This window comes from Oryza sativa, chromosome 7 (genome assembly GCF_034140825.1).
Source record: "Oryza sativa Japonica Group chromosome 7, ASM3414082v1".
In the NCBI taxonomy this organism is placed as follows: Eukaryota; Viridiplantae; Streptophyta; class Magnoliopsida; order Poales; family Poaceae; genus Oryza; species Oryza sativa.
This window is the reverse complement of record NC_089041.1, coordinates 4,248,834-4,276,027: the sequence shown is the minus strand read 5'-3', so window position 1 is coordinate 4,276,027 and position 27,194 is coordinate 4,248,834. Positions and strand designations below refer to the sequence as shown.

Below are 27,194 nucleotides of genomic sequence, written 5' to 3'. Positions count from 1 at the left end.
GGAAACGAATTGAACCGTGCAGATTTTATGGGCCTGGCCTCGTGATCGTGAGAGAGTTGTTAGGCCTCGGATTTCAATAGGGGTTTGTTCAAGAGATTCCTGACGATACAACTTGGAATACCTTTCAAATACTCAGTGACTTGGTAGTTGGTACTCGATCATGGTTCCGTACTTTAGTACTTCCTCCCAAAAAGAAAACAATTTTTATGGAATCAACCTTAAAAAGTACTCGTAGAATGCATGGCAATGAGGGGTAGAAATGTTATATCGTGTGCGTGTTTGAGTCAATAGCAATCAAAGCGGACGGAAAATGATATGAGAATTGATAGAAGTGTTAAAAATGGGAACGGGATAAACTTTGAGTGCTAACCTAGGACATGATGTGACGTTTTCCAATAAAATGAATCTGGACATAAACGTTTTTTATAGGACAGAGGGAGTACTGGTGTTGTTAGACAGTTACCAACCATTGCTTAGGTTGTGTTCTTTCCCCCATTTTCCCAACCCCCTCTCTCGTTTTCTGCGCACGCACTTTTCAAACTACTAAACGGTGTAATTTATGCAAAAACTTTCTATATGAAAGTTGTTTTTAAAAAAAATCATATTAATCCGTATTTCAAAAAAAATTAGTTAATACTTAATTAATCATGCAATAATACTAGCTTCGTTTTGCGTGCCGGAGAGGAGGGGTTCCCAACCCCTCCTCCCGAACACAGCCTTAGTATATCTGATATATTCTTTTTAATTAGGAGTACTAGTGAAATTTGGAAAAAAATGCATCACCAATTGTGATTGGGAGATTTATTGGCTCATTGGAAGCCAATACTCAAAGTTCGCATTTCAGAATTCATGCAAATCATATAAACCCTTGTTGTCAAAATGCTACCAAAAAGCTTGATACCAAAACATGGCCAAAACCACAAAGTTTTCAGATAAGTAAGATAAATTTGCATGGGCATATATGTCTTTTCATGATAGATTCAACACAATTGCTTTTTAAAGTAGGTGCAAGAATGTAATTATCCCTTTTTTAAAATAGAGAAGTAGGCTATAGCATACAAGAGAGACTAAACCCACCCACGAATACTCAATAGGAATTACCCACCGCCACGCAGCCGGCTAGAGAGAGGAAGAGGAGTATGATTATGAAGCCGGAACCGAGAGGAAGAAGAGAAGGTAGGGTAGGGCTCAGCTTTTATTTATTTCGTTTGCTGTCTTTGACTCCCATCAGCGTCAAATGGATGAAAGGTGCCAAATACATAAAAGAGTGAATTATTATACTTAGGATCGGAAAAGATTACAGCTTTGCTATAAGAAAAACAACCTTGCCAGCACAAAGATGCACCATATCTAATAGTATAGTTCACTACTATGGAATCGATTTTTTCCATGCGGTCAAAATCGATTTTCGCAGGCGGGTGGATAACCTGCCCTACTACAGAAAGTGTCATCGGTGCCGGTTGGAAAAACACATGGGGGCACCGACACAACAGACGCGGCACAGATGACTCCGAGCCATTGGTGTTGGTTTCGCAACCAGCACCTTCGAGGCGCTCGCTAGGCAAAAAAAAAAAAATCGGCTCGATTCAAGTCGATGCATCGAGTTGCTACCCGTTGCCCCAAATCCCCAAATCAAAATTAGATCGCCACACTGATCGATTGTCATCACAAAATCGTGAACATACACAAAATCAACGACAAAAACATCCACAAATCAGCAAAAATCGTCGCCCGTGCACTTGACGACGTTGAGGGAATGCTACAGCCCACCGCCATCGCCACCACGGATCTACTAGAGGGCGCCGCACGGGGAGGGGGGGGGCAGATCCAGAGGCCCTCAAGCTCAAGCCTGCCGGATCTGGCATCCGTACCACCGCCCTTGCCGTCGCCGATGAATCCGCTGGCCGCTAGCTACTGGGCGTCGGCCGTGGCAAGGCGAGCCGCCAGGGAGAGGCTCCGGTGGAGAGGAAAAGCTGGGGAGAGACGAAAAGAAGACAGAGAGCTAAAGGAGAGGAAACGGCACAGGTGAGAGAAGAAAAAGAGAGGAAGGCGTAGGCGAGAGAGAGAACGGGCGAATGGATAATGGCAGGAGTGGGAAGGTGGCTAAAACAATCTCTCGTCCCGCAAGCGAGAACTGGCAATTATAGTATAGGTATTATTTTTTATCTAGAACTGGCAATTATAGTATAAAAAAACCAACACATATACTATATGTCGGTTTTTATCTTGGATTTTTGTCTGATAGAGGTGGGAAACTGTAAATAGGTACCATATTTCTAAACCGGCACCTATGAGCCGTAACCTATCAGGTGTTTTGTAGTAGCACTGCCTACACTCAGATGTCTGCGAAAATCAAATTTTTACATGCAGGTAGCAACCACATGCGAAAATTAGGGTGACTGTGAAAAGAAAAATTTGTTAAAAAAAATAAAAATTCCTAAAATCGAAACCCTAGCCAGATCCGCCACAACTTGATCACAACCGTCCAAAGCCTGCTGGATCCACCCGGGCCAAGGTCGCCCACCGCCGCCAGCCATCGTCGCAGCAAGCAGGTTGTGGTCATGGATGCCATCGCCGTCAAGGTCATCATCGTCATCACGGATGCCACAGCCACCACTGGATCCGCCACGGCCGGATCCACCACCTCCTGTCTTTGCTGGATTTGGTCGTCCGTCATCGTGGTTGCCCTCCACCGCGCCACCCCCAACTCCTTCGCGGCGACGGCGGATCCCGTGCCCAGCCAGCTGCTCTACTCCCACGCCCCGCTGGCTGCTGCGCTTCAGTGGCAGAGTAGAGACTGGAGAGATCGAGAGAGAAAGGGAGAGGTAGAGACAGGAGAGAGGCCAAGAAAGTAGCACCCACCGGCCACCGTTGCTGGGAGTGGGGGAAGAGTGGCGTTCGCCATCGTCATCGCTGCCGCCGCTCCTCCTCTCATCACCGAGCCACCGCTGTTGCCAGGATTGGAGGGGAGAAGCGGGGAGGAGAAGAAGAGGGGAGGGAGGAGCCGAGCTCCTGCCGCTGGCACCCCTACCTCACTGCCGCTGCTCCTCCTCTCAGCACTGAGCCGCCGCTGCGCACTTTGAGAGGGAGAGGATATCTAAGGTTGGGGTAGTCGATAGAGTTATTATATTGGGATAAGAATTACACGGGGACGACATAGATTTTTTTAGGGAGTTGTTCCATCGGCGATTTTGGCAGGTGGCACTCCTAGCGGTTCACCTATAAAAATTAGTTTTTTTACAAGTGGACGGCTTAAGGTTCGCCTACAAAATTAAAAACATTATCGCAGACGACCCTTTTAAGTTGTTCGTCCGCGAAAATGGATCTTTGCAGTCTCGCATGTGGTCGGAAACCGGACCCCTCCTCACACAACTATGCAGACAGGTAATCACAGCCAAAAATTGGGTCGGCCTGTGAAGATCTATGGGTCTAGTTGTAGAGCCCCAAATCAGCGCTCAAAATCAAACCAAGATCGAAACCCCGTTATTCAAAAGTAAGTTTTAAAAAAGAAAAGCCAAGAAACCGCGACCCTGTACGTTGGCCTCGTCGGGGCGACGACGCTGCTGCTCGCCTTCCTCCGGCGGCGATGACGACGAAGAGACCAAGAAGGTGCGAAGATTGGCTGCAGAGCAAAGGCCGGCGTCGGTGTGTCGTCAACGGTGGCTGGCGGCGCGGCGCCAGACGTTCAGGGTTAAATACTCGCGCGCGAAATTTTCTACTCCCTCCATTTCTAAATATTTAACGCTGTTGGCTTTTTAAAATATGTTTGACCGGTCGTCTTATTTAAAAAAATTTAAGTAATTATTAATTATTTTCCTATCATTTAATTTATGGTTAAATATACTTATATGTATACACATAGTTTTGCATATTTCGCAAAAGTTTTTGAATAAGACGAATGGTCAAATAAGTGCTAAAAAGTCAACGGTGTCAAATATTTAGAAACGGAGGGAGTCCTATTTAACCAGAGAATATGATACCCCGCGCGCGCCAAGTAAAATATGAAAAAGGAGGTGATTATTTTTGCAAGAAAAGAACTGGAGAAATTTTATGGTTATTAAGTACACCTCGTGATGGTCAGAAAGTTGGCACTTGGCACTCCAATTTCATTAGGGGTTTATCTAAAAGGTTCACGATGCGTACTATACACAACTACTTGGAATACGTTTCAAATACCGGGTGACTTGGTAGTCGACTTGTATGTAGTTGAGTTGGCTAGCATGCGGTGATCAAGTCTAGAAGAAAGGTAGGAGTATGAGATAGGACACGGATTTTTTTTTTAATTTCATTTTGTTTGCTGACTCTCGACTCCCATCAGCGTCAAATAAAATGTGCCAAATAGTTGAAAACCGCACTAGTTTGAACAAATTTGTTATAACGGAAAAAAAAAACTCCACCAAATGTAGTGAAAAAAAATAAACTCCACCCTGTTTAGTTCCCCCAAAAACTTTTCGCAAAAACATCACATCAAATATTTGGACACATGTATAGAGCATTAAATATAGATAAAAAGAAAAACTAATTACACACTTTGCATGTAAATCGCGAGACGAATCTCAGTAACCCACATGTGCTAATGACGGTTTAATTAGGCTCAAAAAATTCGTCATGCGGTTTCTAGACGAGTTATGAAATTAGTTTTTTCATTCTTGACCAAAACCCCATTCCGATATCTGGTCAAACGTCCGATGTAACATCCAAAAATTTTCATTTCACCAACTAAACAAGCCCTTTGTTATAAGAAAAAAAAAGTACTTGCCAGCACAAAGATGATCCGTATCTAGGGGGTTTTAGATCCAGCGATGTAAAGTTTTGGCGTGTCACATCAGATATTATATAGGGTGTTGTATGGGGTGTTCGGGCACTAGTAAAAAAAACTAATTACAGAATCCGTCAGTAAACCACGAGATGAATTTATTAAGCCTAATTAATCCGTCATTAGCAAATGTTTGCTGTAGCACCACATTGTCAAATTATGAAGCAATTAGGCTCAAAAGATTCGTCTCGCAAATTAGTCGTAATATGTGCAACTTTTTTAAGCCTATATTTAATACTTTATACAAGTGTTTAAACGTTCGATGTGACAGGGCGTAAAATTTTGGGGTGGGATCTAAATAGGGCCCTAGTAACATCCTAGTAAAAGTCAAGTAAAAGTCATGAGTAGCTAGACGTGTTCAGACATAACGCATCAATTCACCGAGACTTCGGGTATGCGTAAAAGATATTACCTCCATCCCTAAATATATGAACTAACTGACGTGATATATATAAAGAAGAATGGAAGAGTATTTGAACAAGTATCTACCCCCATATTCGATCATTTGACAAACCTATAAGACAGCATCACCAAACAAATTGATGGTCTAGGCCTTAAACCCTGTTCTGTCAATTGGATCATCGGCAACCAACAAACAAACTTTCATGGATGGATCTTCATTGAGGACCTCGTAAATGTAGTGGCAATCGACAAATAGGTAAGAGAGACAAAAGATTCTAAACAAATCTACCTCCATAAGAATATTAAACGATAAACCCTAATCTACCTCACGCAAAACTCCTAAAAATGCCAAATAAAAATCTAAAAACTGACCAGAGAAAATGGCAGACCGGTCCCCAGCTAGCAAGAAGCGAGGAAAGTGACTCCTTAATTAGCTAGCTATACATACACTACTTAAAAAACGATTTATTTTCGTGATACAAGGGTTTTATTTTTACTAATGGATCTAAAAAACCTCACTTGTAAAAATCACAGGAGATACTAAAAACCTAGCCCCGCTAATAAAAATGTCTTATGAGCACCCCGCTAGTAAAAATCGATTTTACTGGCGGGGTCTATGAGCGATCACCATAAAAAAATTGTGGGAGGCATAAATCACGTGGAGACTACGTCCAAGTCGTCCATTTCCTCTCCGCCGCATCTCTCCCACCTCTCCCTACCTCCGAGATACACCGACCACCTCTCCTCTCCCTTCCCCTCCCAACTCTCCCTCAATCGTGGGTGGTGGCGGCGGCAAGGGGAGCTGCGGCGGTGCGGGGAGGGTTGGGCTGCGGGCGGCGGGGAGGATGACAGATTCGGCCTGCAGGAGGCAAAGGAGAGGGGTGGTTGCGGTGGAGGAGGTGGATCCGGCGGCAGGGAGGGGCGTTGGCGGCGGACCCGTGGCCGGAAGGTGGATCCGACGACGGCTGCCACGACGATGACGATGGTTGCCACGGCAACGATGATGACGGCTGGTCCTCGAGAAGGTTCCAGGCGGCTCCTCCAACCCCCTCCCCTCTCCCAGATCCGTTGTGCGGTGGCGGTGCTCAACTAGTGTTTGGTATTCGTCTCTCAGCGACAGCGACGATGACCGGGAGCGATGATGAATTGACGATCCTATCTGGTTAGTTTATTTGGAGATGGGAATTGATACAGTTGAAAACATGTGAATGGAAATTCATGACTATAAATTGTGATGATTTGTGGATTTGTTAACTGTGATGGAAATTAGGGAATGAGGATTTGGGAATAATTTCTGCGGATTTTGGGATTCTTGGCGCTAATGGAGGCAGACGGAGCGACGTCGCTCCGTCATTTTTTTAGTGCTGGCTAGATTATCGCAGGCGGACGATATAATATAGCCGCCTGTGCAAATTTATTTTCGTAGGTGGCTACCTTACGAAAACCACCAATGAAAATGGATCGGCGTTGGCGGTTGGCGAACACCAATGAAAATATTGTATTATCATTGGCCTTTGGTCTCTGGCGGTTCCACTGGCTACTTATGAAAACCTATTTTGGCCGCCATGAAAAATTATTTTTAAAGTAGTGATAGCAAGTTAAATAATATATAGTATGGGAGTTGAAAGTTGTTATAGATAGGGGTGAAAGTGGTTCGGATAGTTTCCATCCGTCCGGACCATTTTTCGGATTCGGATAGTTTCGGTCGGAACTATCCGGAAATTCTCGGATTCGGAAACGAATTCGGATTTTTTTTTCTCGGAAACGAAAACGAATACAGTAAGGGTACTATCCGTCGGAATCGGAAAACGGTCGGAAACTATCCGGATTTTTTTTCGGATATCCGCAGACATTGAGCAAAGTTTAGAAAAAACATGTATATATACATAACTTTTTCATACGGAATCAGATGGAGACAAACTTTATATCAACATTGTAGAGCTTGATGAGACCTACAATTTTCTTATTGACTATTTTATTATTTGAGGTCATTTAATGAGTCTAAATATTCATTATAATATACCATATTAATTTTTATAAAATCTCATATCTACAATTCAAACGACATCTGATGGAGATGTGTTCCATATCAAAGTTATAGAGCTCAACGGGATCTACCACTTTGTAGTTTATAACATTTGTATTTGAAAGCATTTAAAGTATAAAACAAACATTACAAGTTTTGAAGATGTAAAGTAAAATAAATAACATCTCCAATTTATACAATGGTAAGTAAGTTATACATCTAGTAAAAGGTCTTGGGAATAGAAAATGATAATCATATTTGCATATGGATCTCTAAGAGGAATAGCCATGAAAATCGATTCTCACATAGGGTTGTGGGACCGTCTATAAAATTGACGATACAAATGTTGGAGATGTTGAACTAAAATAATAAGCGATATCTCTTCCTTGATCAAGAAACTCAATTTGAGGGGTTTTTTATATACCGGTAAATATCCGCTACCGTATTCGTTCCGTCTCGTATTCGCTCTGTATCTGTATTCGATAATATTCGATTTCATTTCCGTATCCGAGTTTTCGATTCCGATTCCGATTCCGAAAAAAAATATGAAAACGAATATGATAAAGCTAGTTTCCGTCCGTATCCGATCCGTTTTCATCCCTAGTTATAGATAAACAAGATAGTTGAGGTGTAATATATATGTTTCCATAATTAAAATAAAAACAAGGAGATTTGCAAAAACAACAAAAAGAAAATAAATAAAATAAGGGTGCCTTTAACCGAATTGGCTGAAAAAAATCAATGAAAGAAATATATTTTACCTCCCAAAACTATTGGCCGAAGTTTGCATCCCCAATTATAGATAGTGTGACTTCCTCAAGTAATAAAACCGGTTCATTTTGTTTCCTTCAATAGTTTTGATGGTGCTTTGTCCTATATGGTGCTTGCATGCCTTTATCGTGAGTAATTGGTCCACACATGGGGCTTACGTAGCAATTCTCTAAAAAATAAAAGAAAAGTTGTAGAGTTAACATGCCAATTGCAAGTAAAAAAAATGTAGGGTTTGCATGTCAAGCTTCCTCCCCCCTACTCCTTCCATCCACATCCACCTCCACCTCCTCCTTACCATGTTATCAACGAAGACCCGCCTCCCTCTGCTGCTTCCAGGCTTGCCACAGCGGTGTGGTCGAGCGACTGGTTGAGGGCGAGCCCCCTGCGCCGCTAGGCAGAGACCGAGGCGGAGGAGCCCGATGTTGCAGATGGAGGCGAGCCAAAGAAGGGGAGGGGGAAGTATAGGAGGTGGGGCCATTAAGGAAGCATGAAGGGGATCAGGATCCGCCGGTGAGGGCTCATACGAAAGGGTCTGTTTGGGGGAGTTTCTAGCAGCTGCTCATGTGTGTGTGCGCTCTGTAATATATATTATCTATGTTTCTACATCAATAAATAATCAATATTATCTTTGTTAATGATATTTTATTTATATAAGGTATTTGACTAGTTTTTTAACAACTGGAAACATATTTTTGCTAAACATAATTTAGAATGCTATAAAGATTAATAATGTTGAACGATATAAAATGATATTTTTTATGGATAAATTAGAGATTAACAATTGTTATGAATCCAATGATCATAGTGCACTATGTATACTATTCAAGTGTGTTGCGGTTCACAATTTAATAGTTAAATGGCTATGCATTACAATGGGATCTAGATATAAAAATATGATTTAGTTTATTTCTAAAATGATTTTTTATGATGTATTAGGTTTTTATATTTTTTAGAGATATATTTTAGGACATAGTTTTTAAGAGGCATGAATAATTTTTTTAAGGGGGAAGAGGATTAATGCACTGTTGATTCTTTTGTTTTTTTTAAGTTTTTTAATGAGAAGAAACACTTTTGAAAGCGGTATGGTCTACTTTTAGATTAATTAAAATAACTACATGGATATCTTTTAACTTACGGTAATAATATGTAAACGCTATGTGGCCACCATATAAAATGATAACCAAATCAATGTATCGAAAATTTAATCTAAACAACCATCAAGGAAGATAAATTAGCCCCCATTTAACAGTTGAGGGAGATTTTATTTGTGCACTGCACAATCAATGTTAGATTAATATATACAGTATAACAAGCTGATAACAAAATGAAAACATTATATTTTAACCTCAAGTAGTTAAGTCTACAAATACTCGAGTTCTAACTTGTTTCTCAATGTCCTACTTTGATCCCTCTACTTATACTTTGTTAGTTTCTTACTTTATCTCTCTACTTACTTTAATTAAGTCCTAGTATGTTAAATACGTTACGGTTTTAAAAGTTTAGTAAATTATTATTAGAGGAGGAAGAGGAGAAGCTACGACAAAAAAAGTTAGCACGACAGGGCCAGATTGAAACACGACAAAAAAATTAGCACGACGGGGCCAGATTGAAACACAACTAATGTGTGTTAGCTATCATCGTATTTTAGAATCATTTATTAAATTTGTGTGGTATGTCTTTCATCATGGTACAAATCGGACCGCGGAAAACAATTTATATCACTATAATATTAATGCTGATGGTAATATTCAACCCTTGGAGAAGTTTGGGTCACATTTTCAGTGTGTGTGCCATCTGGATGAGTTTATGACATGATAGTGATTTCAGTAAGTCAATCACTGGTATGCCCATGAAGTATGATGTTCTTCCTATTTGTTGATGAATATCTATTAAACAAAAATAATTTGAAATCAAATCACATTACATATAGGGTTAAGTCCTTGTATACCTTCATAAAGAACCGTTCATTGGAGAAAGCTAGCCTCAAATCACATTACATGTAGGGTTTCCTTGTATATCTTCATAAAGAACCGTGCATTTGAGAAAGCTAGTCTCTTTAGTTGGCCGTCTGATATATTTAAAGATGTGAAATGCATATAGGTGATCTGGAAACTAATGCATAGGTCTAATCTCTGTTATTATAAAAATTGAAGATGTTTTTGCTGGTATTTTGGTACTCATCCGGGCATGAGTCGGTTTTTAAGTTTGTTCGCTTTTAGAAATATGTAGGTTTTAAGTTCGTTTGCTTTAGTAAATATAAAAGGAATCGTACAATAATTCTCTTTAAAAAACTTGCATGCTAAGTTGAGACGATCGGACTCCTAATTGCAGCTCACGATTTTCTTAAAAAATATATATAACCAAATAAGTTCCCACAGGAGATTTTATCTTAACTAAAACATATAACAATAATAAGATTAAAATAGTCTTTACCCGTTGCAACGCATAGACATTTTTTCTAGTCTATTTAAAAGTATGAAATACAAGTAGGTGATCATAGGAAACTAATACTTAAGTGCTGATAGAGTGTGCAAAAAAAACACTTGATATGTGAGGAGGGGCTCTCGATCAGAATTTGTTAAGACATTATCACACATGGGAAAGATCTTGTGTGTTTTTGAACGTTAAACACGCTCCTTCTGATCTCTCGTAGTGAGAGAGGGCTTGTTCGGTAGCCCATTTTCACAGCTGTTTGGGCTGTGCTGCACAGCCCAGCTGTTCGACTGTAGAAACTGCTGTAGCCCCTACAGAAAAAACTACTCCCCTACAAGCCCTACAGGGTACAACAGCTGTTGGCTGGCTGCTGCAGCCACTGTAGCTGATGCTGCTGCGCAGCTGCTGCAGCCAGTGCCACCGAACAGACCCAGAAGTGAGGCTCGAACCGTGCTGGCATCTTGTAGTGCTAGCCGAAAGGCCCTATATCTTGTTTGGTGGCATTTACGAATTTAGAGAATGATTCAGAAGGAAGCATGGATATTAAGGATGCCAATGTTTAAGCTCCATTTTGGAACTGTGATATTCTCCTGATTTTTTTATATACGGTAATTAATAATTGTTTAGTTAAATAAATTGTAAATCATAGATTAGATTCACGAAACTAGGATGGACGCTGTGGAGATTAGCGCCGATGTGTGGATGTGCCTCGCAAACAGCGTCCATACTCTGGTACGGCTCAGTGGCGATGTGGTTCGTCTTCTCATTAAACAGATTCTCTCAATAGCAAGCACATTCCATGTATCGAAGGAGATGAAAAAAAAAAGAGAATGGGCCATTTAACTATTTGCTACTTCTAAATATGGTAATTAAGGATTTGCCACTTGTTGTCTATAACATATGGGTCCTCATGTATCTATGATATGTGGGTATAGTGACAAATCCTCTATGACCATTTGTAAGAGTGGTAAATAGTTAATTATTCCCACGATCCTGTGATCCACATCCACGCCGTGCTTGACGCATGGCTGCTTTAGCCAAAACAAAGAAGAAAATTGTGTAGTTTTTCATGCGCACATTTCCTGAACTTTAATAGTGTGTTATTTGAAAAAACATTCTATAGCAAAGTTACTTTAGAAAATCATATTAATCTATTTTTTGGTTTAAAATAATTAACATTCAACTAATCATATGCTAATGACTTATCTCGTTTTACTTGTCTTCTCAATCTTCTCCTTTCCACTGCTCTCAAACACACCACACCCTAAGTATTGTGTGAAGCTTTCGTTCGTTTGACTGTGTCGTACTTCTAGATTTAGTTGGAATGTTCAGATTCTACATAAGTTGCACATTGAATATGTTTACCTATCTTTAAATCAATATTTCTTTCGTTGAACCTTTTATATGTCCAACTTATTTTTATTTAAAGATAAGTAAAAATATCCCAAATAAAAATATTTCTTTCCCTGGCTTATTTTTATTTGGGATCATGGTCTTATATATGTTCATGTACGCTTCCTATATGAGATTCCTTGTCATCTTTCTGATTTGATGGATGGAGTAAAAGTAATTTACTGGTACTATCCGATCGAACAAAATTCAGGTAATTGTTGGCGGTACGATGAAAAACAGGTATGCTCATCAGCAATGTATGGTTACATTATAGTAATTCGAAAAGGGGCCAAACGAGCTCAGCTAGTATATTAATTGTTTGATCAATATAATGTTTGATGTTTGAATGTAAAATGTCATATATATTTTTTTTCCAAGTGAATGGCACATATCTCATACCTGATTGTCTGTCGCTATTCACAAGCATAGGAATGACATAAAGTTTAGAGTAAAATATTTCATTAGCACCTGATAGCTAGTGTTCTTATACAAGTCACATGTCATGCATGCTACCGTTCCAGGTTCAAAAAAAATACAATGGCTCCGACCATTCCAGATAGAGTACTTGCAATAGGACCATGGGAGCCCTACGAAGCCTCGACTAAATTTTTTTTATCATATATGCATTTGAAGGGAAGCTATAGCTTTATCTAATTATATCTTCTTGGATCCGCCACTGTCCTTAAGTAACCAATATATGAACTAAAAAGATACATAGGAGTAGTAGGCACCTGAAATGCTAGAAGCAGCCGACGGCGGTGTTCTCTTTGGAGTTAGTAGATGGGGGCAGTGGTGGGTGCCTCCTGGGGGCAGACGACGGCTACGGCCTCACGAAGTTGAGGTGGATGGTGATGGTGGCCTCCCGGCATCCAAGTCGATGATGACGGCAGCCTCCCGGGGTAGAGGCAGAAGGAGGAAATTGCTTCTCGAGGTTAAGGCGGACGACGGCGACAGTGGCACCTGCCTCCTTGCGTAGGGCCGGAAGAAGGTTGCGGCGGCACTCCATCCTAATGTCGCCGTGAGCCCATGACATTGGCCTCGATGACCCTATTTTTTTTTAATCATCACGAAGGAGTAGTTTCCTTTGCATATATATTGCGCGTTGAAGTACCTAGATGTTTTGGTATTGTTTAGGAAACTATGGATTATGAGAAATAGCTTGTGAGAATCTATAAAAAAAAATATGGTTTTTATTTATTTTCTAGATTCTATATTTCTATAGCTCTCTATATATATTTTCTCATAATCTATGTGACAGTAGGGTTTAATTTTCTACGGTGTGATACGAGCTGGCTTGACATGGGCTAGCTAGCTCGACCAAGCAAAAGGCAAGATATGAATTTTACCTTATGCAACCATGCCAAGTGTACACCTCCTCTTCTCTCTTTTTGAGAGATCACTTCTGATGAAAGTATCCACTCCGAGGGATCACTTACGATGAAAGTATCCGAAAGATAATGTCACATACTCCTTTTGTTTTTATAATTCCTATCATTCTTTTATAAGGGTGATGTCAAACTTTTATAACTTTGACAATTAGCAACTTTTGAAATATTAATTTTAAGGCACTGGGACAACATGTGTAGATGAGACTTAAAAAATCAAATTAAATTAGATACTCCCTCCGTTTTATATTATAAGTCGTTTAATTTTTCTTAGTTAAAGTTCTTTAGGTTTGACCACATTTATAAAAAAATTAGCAACATCTATAACACCAAATTAGTTTCATTAAATTGAACATTGAATATATTTTAATAATATATTTGTTTTATATTAAAAATATTAGTATATTTTTCTACAAACTTGGTCAAACTCTAAGAAGTTTGACTAAGAAAAAAGTTAAACAACTTATAATATAAAATAGAGGGAGTACTTATTAAGGTTTTTATATTATAATAGAAAATTATATTCAAAGATAGGTTTTGGAGAATGTGTCGCTGTCTATATGACATGAATTATCAAATCGGAGTGAGTATGTAAATACCCTGGGTAAAAGTGAAAGTGAAACTAAAAGCAAGGAACCATGACGCATATGTAATTCCTCTTCGGCTTCTTTTTCTTTTTCCCTTTCCTCTCCTTATCTGCTTATATTTTCGAAATGGAGGGAGTATATTAGAATCTTGTATCTTGATCTTTCCACTTATGCTTATCAGCCAAAATTTAATTTTTTAATCTTAAATTTGGAATTTGGAGCTGATTTTGAGTTTTTTTTTTCATTCCATAGTTTATTTTTCAGTCTTTACTCTTAGATCGTTAAGAACATGTATATAAAAGTTTTATTCACAAATTATTTTTCATTTGCAAATATGCCATTTCGTTTTTTCCTCCAATACGTCAAACGATGAGGCTAAATACTTATCAACTAAGAGTGGCACAACAGTTGTGATGAACTCTATTGAAGCTCAATTTCTCTGTGGGTGCAGTCCCCAGGATATTCATTACACTAAGTTGAAGCTCGATTACAAACTACTAGCAAATATTGCCAGGTCCCCCATAAAAGAACCCATCATTTTCAATAACAGAAATAGTGTAACAATTTGATATAAATCCGAGACGAAAATCGATTGGATGGGCGTTGCCACCGGCATCAAAAAACTTGATACTACGAAATGATGCGGCGTTTTTAAACGGGGCATTCCCGCTGCCCATTGGAGGACTTGGCTTTTGATCCTTTCTCAAGGCATAGCCACCAAACAATATTGTCACTGGTTTATCTGACAAGCTTGTAAACAGAGATCTTGGATAGTAACCTGCAAGCTTGGCATCCCCATTAAAGCCATAGTAGATTTGCCAATCACCGGAATTTTGATCCTGAAATCATCAAAATATAGTGTCATGACGCATACTCCCTCCGTGCTAAAATATCTCAACCAGCATGGAATGTGACATATCCTAGTATAACGAATCCGGACATAGGTATATCTAGATTCGTTGTGCTAGACATGGGTATGTCCAGATTCATTATACTATTTCCATTTTATATATGAAGGGATAAAAAAAAGGAATGTAAGATTGTTCTGTTATTAATTAGACAATAATTAAACCTTGGATACTCTGACTGTAATGTATTGTTTCTTGCCAGAGGTGGTGGAAACAGGGCTAATCACCATTCCAGGAACGATTTCTGAGCTAAATACACTTTCGAATCCAGGACAACGCATATCAGGACAAACATTAGAACCTTCAATCTGGCATTAATTGGAGAATGAGTTATGACATAATAAATACAAAATCTTTATTATGGCAAAAAAAATAAAAATAAAAATTGATGGATAGGAAACTGCAGTGTTTATGAAGAAACTTACAAACCAAGTACTGAAGTGCGTCTGTGAATCATTGTACGATTCAGGCTCAACCTGTATGAGGTACAATACAACTAAATGTTAAAACTAAAAGACATGGAGCAAATGATTAATCAAAGTAACTTGTTTAGTGACACATCTTCGATTGACAGTGAGAAGCTCATGAACCTGTTGAGCATCAACCAGCTAAGCTAATGTAGGCTTGAAATTACAATTCCAAATCAAGCAGATAAGTTTAACTTACATTCCATCCAGCTATAACTTTATTCACGGCAGATGCTTCATCCGTATTGTAAATCCAAATGAAACCTCCGGTTTGTTGTCCATGCTCTAGATTAAAGCCATAAATGTCCATGGTGGCCTCTAATCCGTAATACTTGATAGCGTCGTCTGAAGGAATCGATCCATATGCTGCAAACTGCCAAAGTACGTATTTGGTCATGAAAATCATGATCATGAGTACAAGTGCATCTTTTAGATCTAGGGAAAAAAAACATACTCCCCAAAAAAACTCAAATTTTAGCTTCCTATGGTGGAGTTAAGAAAGGAGACAAAGAACCAAAATGCCCCAAATTAATAGGAAAGTTATATTAGTAGGTACGGTGATGGGATATTGAAAGAAATTTATCGATTTATTCATCGATGATAGGTAAGAAGATATGAGTTGCATTATTTTGGAACAAATTTCTAACTATGTTTTATATTTGGACGGAAGGAGTATATGACACTCACATAATATACTGGGTCAGCTTGAGTTGATATATGATCCGATGAAGAGAAATTCACATGAAGTAGAGGGGCCATCAATGTTCGCCAATTCTTTTGGACCTGGTTAATTGTTTGGGAAAAGGGGAACAAATCAATATAGACTAGCTATTACTTCTATGTTTCAGTTGAATAAAATCGAATTTGAATTATAACAATATATATAGCTCAAGAGAAGTACCTCTTCTTCCATTGTAGGAGAGCAACCTCCAACTATTGAACTACTAAGAAACAACACACAGAGTAGTGCAGATTGAGTAAAAACGTTCTCCATGTTAGAAGTGGGGAAGGGAAGAGGTATCGTGTTTTGTGTGTCTTTTGCTAGCCTGTTTCATCCGCTTTATATAGATGAGTCAGAAAGATCTTCAACTTATTAAATCCGAAATCTGAACGAAATCTTCAAATTCAATGAGAAAACAAAACCAAATCTTTAATTCAATGAACATTAATGAAGATATATATATATATATATATATATATATATATATATATATATATATATATATATATATATATATATATATATATATATATATATATATATATATATATATATATTATTTATTTATTTATTTATTACAGTACATTTATAGAAAATAGACTAGGAAGGAAGAAGGGGATAAAATAAGAAGACAGCTGCAATTTGGTACTGAAAATTAAAAAAAAAAGTGAAGGGGTATAATGACATGGTTTCAAATAGTTGAATAGTAATGATATATTTCAAAATCATGAAATTTATACTAACATATTAACCCTAAAATTTTATTATTGGAGTTGAATCTTCTTTTGAAAAAAAAAATAATATTGTAAAATTTATACTACCAATGATCAGGATGTTAGGAAACACCCAGGTGCATTACATTTACTTTATCAGAACGGAGGCCCCACATTTGGCTAGATTTGGAATAAGTAAACTCTAATACCAAAACAGGTACAATAAAATAATATCAATATAAATGAGCGCATGACCCCATTGGATCGATTAGTCTTACGCATGCACTGTAAGTATTTTTCTTTAAATTAATATTGTAAAAGACGTAATTTTATATAAAAAAAATCTTGTAGATAACTGTTGATGCTAAATCTGATAAAACACACGAACATTCGAAAGATATGCTTTGCTCTAGTGTATGTCCTAAAATACGACAAATAAGTGTGTATGCACGTGCAACCGTAGAAGACCGTATAGAACACATCATCTCCAACTCAGCAAAGTTATCATGACATGGATAAACTCAGCTCGCTTTGGCTTGCAAAGGGATAAAATCTATGGCCATTTGGTATAATTTTGTTTTTGGCTTTTCCAATAAATCAAATACTCTATCCGTCCTGAAATATAGCAACATAGTATCAAATAATATCATATTTGATATAACTTATAAGAATATGAAGGAAGTAGTAATTAGGATATATTTAGTACTAATTAGTACTAAAATTTTTAGGATGGAGAAAGTACTAATTTGTACTCTCGGTTCAAAATATAGCAACCTATGACTGGGTGTGACTCATCCTAATACAATGAATTTGGACATACATACATATATATATATATATATATATATATATATATATATATATATATATATATATATATATATATATATATATATATATATATATATATATATATATATATATATATATATATATATATATATATATATATATATATATATATATCAATATTCGAATTTGGACAGATATATCCAGATTCGTTGTACTATAATATATCACATCTAGTCCTTCGTTGCTATATTTGGGATGGAGGAAGTAAGAAATTAGCAGACTAGCACAAGTAATGTGTATTTTTTTATGTATTTTATTACAAATCTTAATATAGAATACCTTGAACATATGAGCCTTGCAAGAACTAAGATAGGTCAACCACAAGTCTTCATATCAATTTTCATAACTATAAAAAAAGTAGCCAAATGGTTACTCATAATCTTTTGAGAACAAATCCATGAATATTTGCCCGGGTTTCCTCACCCAAAAGGTATAATTATATCTTCATGGAACTTAACTTATTTCTCTTTTTTTCTGCCAAAAAATAAAAATAAGGAGATATGAACGACCGAATAAGGCAGGGGGAGAGAGACCAAGGAGTGACACACAGACTGTATTCACTTCCTCTTGTCTCTCAAACAAAAGACAAAAAAAAATTAAAAAATAAAACAAAACAAAAGATAAACAAACAAATCAATTTAGCAGAAGCATGAGCATTACCATGATACCATCAGATCAATCTTTTTCAGAAATTACAATTACCAGTGATAATTCACGGTGGAAGGCGGTGACGACGACGGCGACGATGGCGACCACGAGGAGGGCTGCTCCGGGAGACGGCTAGGGTTAGGGTTTGGATTTTATTTTTGATTTGGGATGTTGATTTTGTGGGGATTCTTGGTTTGGATTTGGGATTGCAATTGAGTGATTTTGTCATTCATGTATTTTGGGAATTGGGGGCAAAGGGGTTGGGAGCAATCGGCTGATCTGCAAGGGGATTTTTTTTAAAGACGGGCTCAGACTCAAACGACGACGACGGACGAAGCGGACGATCGGAAGCCTTAAGTATTTTTTAAGTAGGTATAGATTTCTTGCGTGAATTGGATTGGACGAACAGATGAGTTGGGGCTTAATCCCAATCTAGAAGTTGCTTGTTTAATCTGGAGAGGCAAATCCTGCATATCACAAAGAAAGTCAGTATAATTTTTTTTAAAAAAAAATACACCAAACTTCTCCTACATATAACAAAGAAAATCAGTATAAATAAATAAAAGAAAGAATGCACCAAACTTATGGTGTGTCCCATATAGGGTATGTATAACTGAATATCAATATATATTTTTTTAAATAACAATTCACCAAACTTAACTTTTAGTATATCTAACCAAATTGGATCCTCTGCTATTAGGTCACATGACTTTGAGTCACTGACATGTGATCCTATAGTAGAGTGGTCTCACATGTAAGCGACTCAGTCACCTATCTTTTAAGGTAGAGGATGTGTTCCTTATCTCACATACCTGGGTGTGCATGGCTGACCATTGATCCATAGTATTCGCTGTGGGGTGCGTATCCGATAGTTGGTTCATGGTATGCGCCGAAGTACGGCGGCGGCAGAAACTCCGACAAAGGATAATGTGGTGGCGGCAGCGGCGGGAGGAAACCAATGTGAGAGATGATGTGTTCCTGTCCATGCCCACCATGGTGATCACCTCTCCAACCGTCACGATAATGCCTATGGAAGCCATAGACACCACGGTGTCCACTTCCATATATAGCCGTGTCCCGGCCCAGGGCGGCCACCATGGTGGCCTCCCTCGCCGAGACGAAGGTGCTCGCTGGAGTCACCTCGGTTCTCTTGGCCCTGATGATGGTTGATATCCGATGACTAGGAAATCGTGGGTCTATCCGACTACGGAGGCGGTGGCGGCGACGTGGTATACGTCGGAGAGGCGATGAACTTCATCGTGGATAGAGGTGCGGCAGCGTAGTAGGAGCCATCTTTCCTAGATTCAGAAACAAATCAATCTGCTCAGTAGCAGCGGTGGGTCTTGGTGGCGGCGTGACATGCGACGGATCAGCAGCATTAGTCGACGATGTCAATGGAAATGAGTCTGCAACCATCAGTCCGAACGCTGCCAGTAGATCGATCTGCTCCGCGGCGATGGCGGCTGCAACGACGGCGGCGCTACTTTCGCCAAGAAACGTACGTCTACCCACAGGTGTACAGGTTGCTATAGAGGAACATTCTCCCACGGAGGGGAGGGTATAAATTGGTATAACTGCAAAATTGAGATTCGTATAGGATTCGAAGTCTCTTATGGAACATTGACACAATCCTAATCCTAATCTAATTCTTAATATAACTGCTAAGCACACATATATAATAATAATGATATTAGTGACTAGTATATATCCAGATTCGCTGTACTAGAATGTGTTTCATCCAGTTCTACGTTGCTATATTTTATGACAGAACAAATAAGAAATTAGCAGTTTAGGACAATCAATATGTATTTTTTATCTATTTTATTATAAATCTTAATATAGAATTCCATGAACATATGAGCCTTGCAAGAAGATAGGTCAGCCACAAATCTTCGTATCAATTTTTATAGCTACAAAAGAGTAGCCAAATGGTTACTCATAATCTTTTGAGAATAGATCCATAAATATTTGCCCGGGTTTCCTCACCCAAAAAGTATAATTATATCTTCATGGAACTTAGCTTTTTTCTCTTTTTTTATGCAAAAAAATAAAATAAAAATAAGGAGATATGAACAATCAAATAAGGCAGGGGGAGAGACCAAGGAGTGACACAAAACTATATTCACTTGCTCTCGTCTCCCAAACAAAAGACAAAAAAAATAAAAAATATATATAATCAATTTAGCAGAAGCGTGAACATTACCATGGTACCATCAGATCAATCTTTTTCAGAAATTACAATTACCAGTGATAAAATTTTTTATATACTTTACAAACACATCGGAAATGTTTAAAAAGAAAAAAACAATAATTCCCATGACAAAAACGCAAGGAACAGGAAAGCAAGAACTGAAAGAAACAGCCAATCCACAGGGCAAAGCCAGCACACCGTTTTCTCCTACGGTTAGGCACGGAATTAGGCGCTCCGATTTCTTCCTGGCCGCCGGATTAATCCTCCCATCTCCTCTCGAGGTTGGTCACCTTCGATGCACCAAATTTCTGATCTTCTTTTTTCTTTTTCGCATAATTTTTGGGTTGGGTTTCTATTTTAGGGCGTTTGGAGGTGGCGAAATTTTTTGCTAGCTTCTTTATTTCTTTCTGTTTCTTGCGTGAATTGGATTGGAGGAACAGACGAGTTGGGGGTTAATCCCGATTTAGGAGTTGCTTGTTTAATCTGGAGAGGGGAAAACTGTTTTCATTTTGAGAATCTTGGATCGGCGAGGCGAGTTTATCCGTTGGTTGGCTTCTTGTTGCAGGTGAGGAGTGGTTTGATGCTGGTTTCTTTGGATTTCTTGTACTCCAACTCTTACATTTTGGCCTAGATTGCGCGTTAAAAATCCCATCTTGGAGTTTCTTGTGTTGGTGATTCCGACTTGAGCTGCTGTTGTTCGTGATTCCAACTCGATGATGCCTTCTGATTTGGTTTTTCACCAAACTGAGGTAAAAAAGGAGTTTTTGGGTGTACTAAGATCCTAATGTTTTGTTATTCATAGTCTAGAACTCTGCCCTTAGTTTCAAAAAAGGATCAAAATCTGCCCTGATTTCTTTCCACTCTGAAGCTTAGTATTTTACAAGGGAAATTGGGCTGAGATGAAATTTGTACTTCGCTGCTACAAATTTTGGGATCACAGATTCAATCAATCCAACTAGTTTTTTAATTGATTCTTACGTTAAAGCTCCTGTTTTTGCATATTTAGTGTGGTCCAAATTAGATCTTTGAGTACATGGTTCCGATCTGAGCTGCTGTACTGTACTATTATTGCTCCTTGAAATCTTGATTGGGCTTTTCAATGTTATGGAATCAAGGGATGCTTTTTAGGTGAAGTTGTGTGCCATCTGATCCAGATTGGTTGATTGGTCTACCCCATCTGACAGATAAGAAGAGGTTTTCAGTTTCAGAAAAAAAAAGATTAGAAGAGGTTTGACTTTTCCTAGGAAAAAAGTTACTACCATTTTCTGGGGATTCTTCCATGAATGTACTTCCGGATATCATAAGATGTTCCTAGTTCTTGGCTCAAAATCAGAATTCAGAAGGATAGCCGATTTGTCTGAATCATGGTCTAGGTAATTTTGGTTAAAATGCAGTAGATAGGGTCATAGGGAGTGAATCCTTTCACACGGTTAATTAACGGCTTAGGTAGAATGTCTAGTTGATTTAGGGGCTTTTCTTAGGCCTCCTTTTGTACTAAGGAAACAAGCCATGGCTGCTCAGAGCATGGAAACTGGAAGCTCTTATAGTATAGATTGTACCTGGAGTCCTGGACTTGTGAAGCTTAAATGATGCATAAGTGACAGTCCTGCAGTTTAGTCATCTGCTCCCCCTTTGTTCAGCTTCCAACTTTGAGCTGTAGAAGTTGGTCCGATTCCGTTTGATTGCTAAAAATGGAAGGGAAAAAGAAGTCGGTCCAGATTCTGATATTGTTCATTCTGGATTTGCTCTGTTCATTAAGTAGTTTTGTGAACGCATCTCCGAATAAGGGACAATATCTTGCTTCTGATAGTGTACCAGTTGTCCACGAACCATACTTAATGAAATACTTTTGTAGTTCATGTCAACTCTTGAATGTTTAACACAACCCCAACTGAGAATCTGGTGCATTTTGTTGGAGTTTGGTCAATTTACTTGCGTACTTTCACATCAAGATGCTAGAACTGTGCACCCATACCTTTTGTTCTATATTGTGTTGCCTGATTCAATGAGCGCTGCGTTGCTTCCGTCGTTGTTCTATGGCCTCAACAAATGATGTTACAAGTTAGTGGGGTACCTTGCAAACTAATCTGATTGGACTCAGCACTATACCTCCAGGGTAGTTCTTTTATTCGGTGACTGTAAGGTCTCCTAGATTTCTTCTTTAAATAAAATTTAGCAGATCTTTGGAGTGATTTAATCAATGACAGTGTCTTTATCCCACTTGTATGCTTTACCTAGAAATACAGTTATATATACTTTGACAAAATGACATCTTTGTTTTCTTATCCATTCATGTTTTGTTATTCTTTCAGTAGTGCAAGTGCTTACTTTTACTTTCCTAATGGTCTGCCTTTTGTAAGCAGGGTCAGGTTCTTAGTGAGAGATGATGAAACTAAAAGGTACAACGCTACATAACTTTAGGGATAGCAATCTAAACTTTGCTGCTGAAGGGATGCCTGCAGTGAAGAAGGATGATGTTAGGACGCATCGGCCAGTTGGTATGAGAAAAGGCAGATGGGTTCTTGGTGACATAACTGAGGTTTTGGATCGTAATTCGTGGAGGCTTGGGAAGATCGCAAAGGTGCTGAAGGATGACTATTTCGTCATCAGGGTAACAGGTTGCATGCAAATGAGAGAATTCCACATATCTTGCTTGAGGTTTCCACATGCCTATCATGGCAAGCAGTCAGCTGTAATAGACAAAGTGAGTACTGATTCCCACGCGTTACTCTTTATTACAGTAGCTAGTCGTTTCAGTACTTCAATTCGTTGTGTGGTTAGCTCATGTTCTTCCATGTTTGTGCTTTGTAGTAGTGCATATATGATTATTAGTGGATTCTTTGGACTTCTTAGGAAGAGATTATGTTAGTATGTTTGTCGAATTTGCAAAAGACTCCATTGAGTGTATTTGAACTTCAACTGATGATTTAGATTCTTTATTGAAAATCTGTAAAGCTTGTTATTGCTTCCGCTAGTGTGATTTGTTTCCAATAAGCATTTGGCTACAAGATTGATACGACAGCAGACGAATTTATTTGACATCAGTAGTATGACATGGCATGCTCAAGTACTATATTTCATTACTAGTTGGGTGTAATTATTGCAAATTTTGTGAAATGACTGAAATTTTGTTCACCTCTCTAGTTTCACTCAGGTTTTTCAGCAAGCATTTCATTGACATGGTAATTAAAAAGTCATTGCCCCCTTTTCAGGTCAGAAAGCAGAGTGAAAAACAGACCCAACATGTTGATCAAACATTTCATCACTCAAAAATGGTGATGGAAGATGATCATCACTCCAATGAAGCTAATGATCACATCACTAAGAGGCACAAAGCGATCAATCTCTGTCCTTCCTCTAGTGCAAGAAATGTGAAGAAAAAATTAGAACTGACTAGGATGCCACCAGATGATTCAATTCCAGGAGCAAGCAAGAAAAGGAGAGTAGATGCACATGAAGTTCATCGGCAAACCAGGAAACCACAGCCTCTGAAAGTGTCTGCAAAGAATGACATCCACAGAGATCTCTTTTGTAGACCTTCTAGTGAAAGATACAATGATCTTGCCAAGAACAACTTAACAAAGAGAAAACCAGACAGCATAGTTCGTCCTCCATCCCAAATGCCTCTTCAAGTTAGAGAAGAAAACGAGTGTTCTGTGGCTAGTTGTAGTGTGAATTTCTCAGAACACTCTATGAACACTGACACACAATCTGTCGGAGTCAGGAACAGCTTCCCTGATGATGCCATGTCTTCATGTCCATCCATGCTTAGGCAGGAGAGTGACAATGTCCATGGCTGTGATTTCAAAATGGATGTCCATGAGCTGGAGCTACAAGCATATCAATCAACAGTGAGAGCTTTCTATGCATTGGGACCACTGACATGGGAGCAAGAGTCACTTCTGACAAATCTGCGCCTTTCGCTTAACATCACAAATGAGGAACACTTGCTTCAGTTGAGACACCTATTATCTTCTTGAACCATTGAATCTTCTCCAATATCAGATAAGTTGAGAACTGAAGGCTATACATCTAACGGTTTTCGCAAGAACAGTGTGCTGTTCTGAGCTCGGTGTATCTCTTCGTCTCCATCTTGTAGATATCTCTGGAGCTTACTTCCTCCTTTTTCCACCTTTGATGGTGTTGTAAATATAAAAACAGTTGTGGAAATTTTACTGGTAGTTTATTGTATTTCACCAAACTTTTGTTGTTAGAAGTAAATGAGAATTTGATGGTTTTTACTTCCAGGAGCATGAAAAGCTACAGCAAAATTATGGTTTTACTTTCAGGACAATGAAAAGCTACCGCGAAATTATCCTACTTGAATACTGGTCCATTGTGTTATTTGTCCAGATCTGAATATTTGGTACAAGAGGTGCATACACTCTTCACTTGTTTATTACTCTGTCCATGGCTGTACTTGGTGATTCTAGTGATAGTTATGTTTCATATATGTACCTGATGAAAAATCTTGACAGATTAAAATCTGATCTAGAACCTACCTGGAAGATGAAAATTTCTTGGATGATAGAGAATGTACAGAATTTCATTGCCATATGTATGGTCTTTTCAGCCACAGGTATAAAATGACTCCACAAAGGCAATAATCAGTACACAGATACTCTTATCTGAACAATGGATAAACATCAGTTTTGTCTTTATAAGAGAGTTGTGGGCTGCAAGTGACAGAATTTAAAAGAGTGACAGAATTAAAAAAAGGAACTGCAAGTGACAGTGCACTGAAGGCTGAAAACATATATGCTTGTGTCCTTTTCTCTCCCTCTCAATGAGAAAAAAAATGTTTGGATTTTGTGTTCAACTATCAAGTGGTGGTCCATTGTCATTGTTATTGTCACTATTCATGACAAAAAGATTGAGGGCTTCCTTTGAGAGAGAGAGTAGACGTATCCACATATCCTGAAGTTCAAATTTTGCATGTGAGCTTCGGCGAAGTTTAGAGGGCCTATGTGTAATTGTTAACACCAAAAAAGTCGATCAGCTGAGAGAAGCCTATCTAGAAGAGACCGAGTTCATGAAGGAATCGTGAAACCATGGCATGGCAGTTTAATTCTATCAATTAATTAAGCATGATCGTATTCGATCAGGACTAGTATCAACCTGAGAGTATAAATATGTACACCCGGGTTTTTTTAGTCTATCTCCACATATCAATACAAATACTTTCAATGCATTGCCACCCTTATTCCAACGAGTTCTTAGTTTCGAGTAGGGCTACATCGGTTAAGTTCGATCTCCAGTGAGGAAGTAAGTTCTATCAACTTCGCCTGTATCGGTGTGGCTAGAACTTTCTTGATTAAGTCTGATAGTCTATCCAAGTTGATGCAAGCGTTGCATATTAGATATATTAATTCTATCTTTAACTGCATCGCTATTTACAGTCGTATCAGCTTAATTATGACTTTCTCGGATAGGTCTGATATTCTGGATAAGTTGATATTTCTCTAAGCGTACGTTGTTTTAAATTGATTTGTTATATACATCACGTTTGTGTAGATCTATCGGTTTATATAGTTTATTTATTAGATGTGATCTCGTACTGTCTCGGTTAGGTCTGATCCTCTAGATTGTTGCTGATAATCAAGTCTTGCTAAGTTGATAGGTTTTGTGCTACGTTTTATTGGAGGGCTAACCGATAAGTTATCTTTATATTACATCTAGTCGATCTACGACCGTAGTACGACTGATCTATTTTCTATCGGTTTAGTTTGTTAACTTCAACTCGGTTCAGACCGATCTATCAAGTAACCGAACGAAAGTTGATAGCTCGTAGGTTTCGTCCCTTCGGAAAGCTGGATAGAGCTGATATCATTATTTATGTTTATCTGCATGTACCTTACTAGCATCGGTTTTCTAGCCGATATATAAGTGCTTTGACAGATATTGGCTTCATCTGATTTACATCGGACCACTAGCCCGATGTATGCCGTAATCTTGTATTTACTACTCTATATCAACATCGGTCGATTGGTTTATTGGTACAATTTTGTTTATCTATTCTGTCAGTTGTGGTATCAAACTTACTGGCACGCCCTAAACCCGATTGATATGACCTGCACTAGAGCTAAGCGGATCTCCCATGTCTTCGTGTGCGACGAATTTCACGTCAATAGTAATGCGTTCAAAATAAATTTTCAAATTATTTTTCTGATGAAAAATTCATGTTCGATTTTTCAACTTCGAGGAAGGGGGATTAGGAGTTTATTAGAGGAAGTTGATGTGCTTGCTATAGAGATTGAGAATCGTGTTTGGGAAAGGGGATTGGGAGATTAAGAGAAAAGTTGATGACCTTGGGTGTGTTCGGATGCTACTTTTCCTAACCTCTCTCACTCGTTTTCCGCGCACACGTTTTTCAAACTGCTAAACGGTGTGTTTTTTTAAATAGTTTTTATATAAAAGTTGCTTAAAAAATCAAATTAATCTATTTTTTTTAAAAAAAATAAATACTTAATTAATCGCGTGCTAATGTACCGCCCCGTTTTTCGTGTGCACTGTACACCGTTCCCATCCCCTGGTAGCGAACACACCCCTTGTTTGGTTATAGAGATGAGAATCAAGCGGAGTTTAGGTGGGAGATTCTTCTTTTTTCTTTTCTAAACATAATATAGATATAGGTGTCCATATGCGCGCAGACCCACCGGCCACCGCTATCCATGCACACACTTACAACCTATCCCTATTAGCACTTTTAAAGATTGACCAATATGTCTTGAGATTGATGAAGTTATTACAGGTGCTTCGCTGTGGAAGGATTTATCACCTACTACTGAAAGAATTAGAAAAAAAATAGAGCTACACCGAGAAAAAAGATGGAAAAATATGATTCCTCTTCAAAAAATTTAACACCAAGCGTGAGATAAAGAA

At 38.5% G+C, this 27,194-nt stretch overlaps 2 protein-coding genes across 4 annotated transcripts; one reads left to right on the top strand and one right to left on the bottom strand.

Annotated features, from left to right (window-relative positions):
- Positions 1 to 14,209: 14,209 nt before the first annotated feature.
- On the bottom strand, positions 14,210 to 16,226 carry LOC9267926 (uncharacterized). Its single transcript, XM_015790880.3, has 6 exons — positions 16,089 to 16,226; positions 15,875 to 15,970; positions 15,387 to 15,560; positions 15,146 to 15,196; positions 14,885 to 15,028; positions 14,210 to 14,651 (listed from the first exon to the last, which is right to left on the bottom strand). The coding sequence occupies exons 1-6, from the start codon at positions 16,179 to 16,181 to the stop codon at positions 14,310 to 14,312; spliced, it is 900 nt and encodes a 299-aa protein (XP_015646366.1). The 5' UTR covers positions 16,182 to 16,226; the 3' UTR covers positions 14,210 to 14,309.
- Positions 16,227 to 20,472: 4,246 nt separating this feature from the next.
- LOC4342558 (uncharacterized) lies at positions 20,473 to 24,553 on the top strand. Of its 3 annotated transcripts, none has more exons than XM_015789341.3 (4): positions 20,473 to 20,593; positions 20,878 to 21,061; positions 22,676 to 23,016; positions 23,525 to 24,553. In XM_015789341.3, exons 3-4 carry the CDS (start codon positions 22,696 to 22,698, stop codon positions 24,290 to 24,292), a joined length of 1,089 nt encoding a protein of 362 aa, XP_015644827.1. In that variant the 5' UTR covers positions 20,473 to 20,593; positions 20,878 to 21,061; positions 22,676 to 22,695; the 3' UTR covers positions 24,293 to 24,553. The 3 variants fall into 3 exon arrangements, with proteins under 3 accessions (XP_015644827.1, XP_015644828.1, XP_015644826.1); XM_015789342.3 differs by lacking the exon at positions 20,878 to 21,061 and adding an exon at positions 20,674 to 20,877; XM_015789340.3 differs by lacking the exon at positions 20,878 to 21,061.
- The last annotated feature ends 2,641 nt before the right edge of the window (positions 24,554 to 27,194 follow it).

Bases quoted from the DNA above. Each gene is read 5' to 3' on its own strand.
- LOC9267926 (XM_015790880.3), bottom strand. From the start codon at position 16,181: ATGGAGAACGTTTTTACTCAATCTGCACTACTCTGTGTGTTGTTTCTT. The intron at 15,971-16,088 runs GTACTTCTCTTG...ACAATTAACCAG, and splicing joins CTCCTACAATGGAAGAAGAG to GTCCAAAAGAATTGGCGAAC. The intron at 15,029-15,145 runs GTAAGTTTCTTC...AATTAATGCCAG, and splicing joins CGCACTTCAGTACTTGGTTT to ATTGAAGGTTCTAATGTTTG.
- LOC4342558 (XM_015789340.3), top strand. From the start codon at position 22,696: ATGATGAAACTAAAAGGTACAACGCTACATAACTTTAGGGATAGCAAT. The intron at 23,017-23,524 runs GTGAGTACTGAT...CCCCCTTTTCAG, and splicing joins AGTCAGCTGTAATAGACAAA to GTCAGAAAGCAGAGTGAAAA.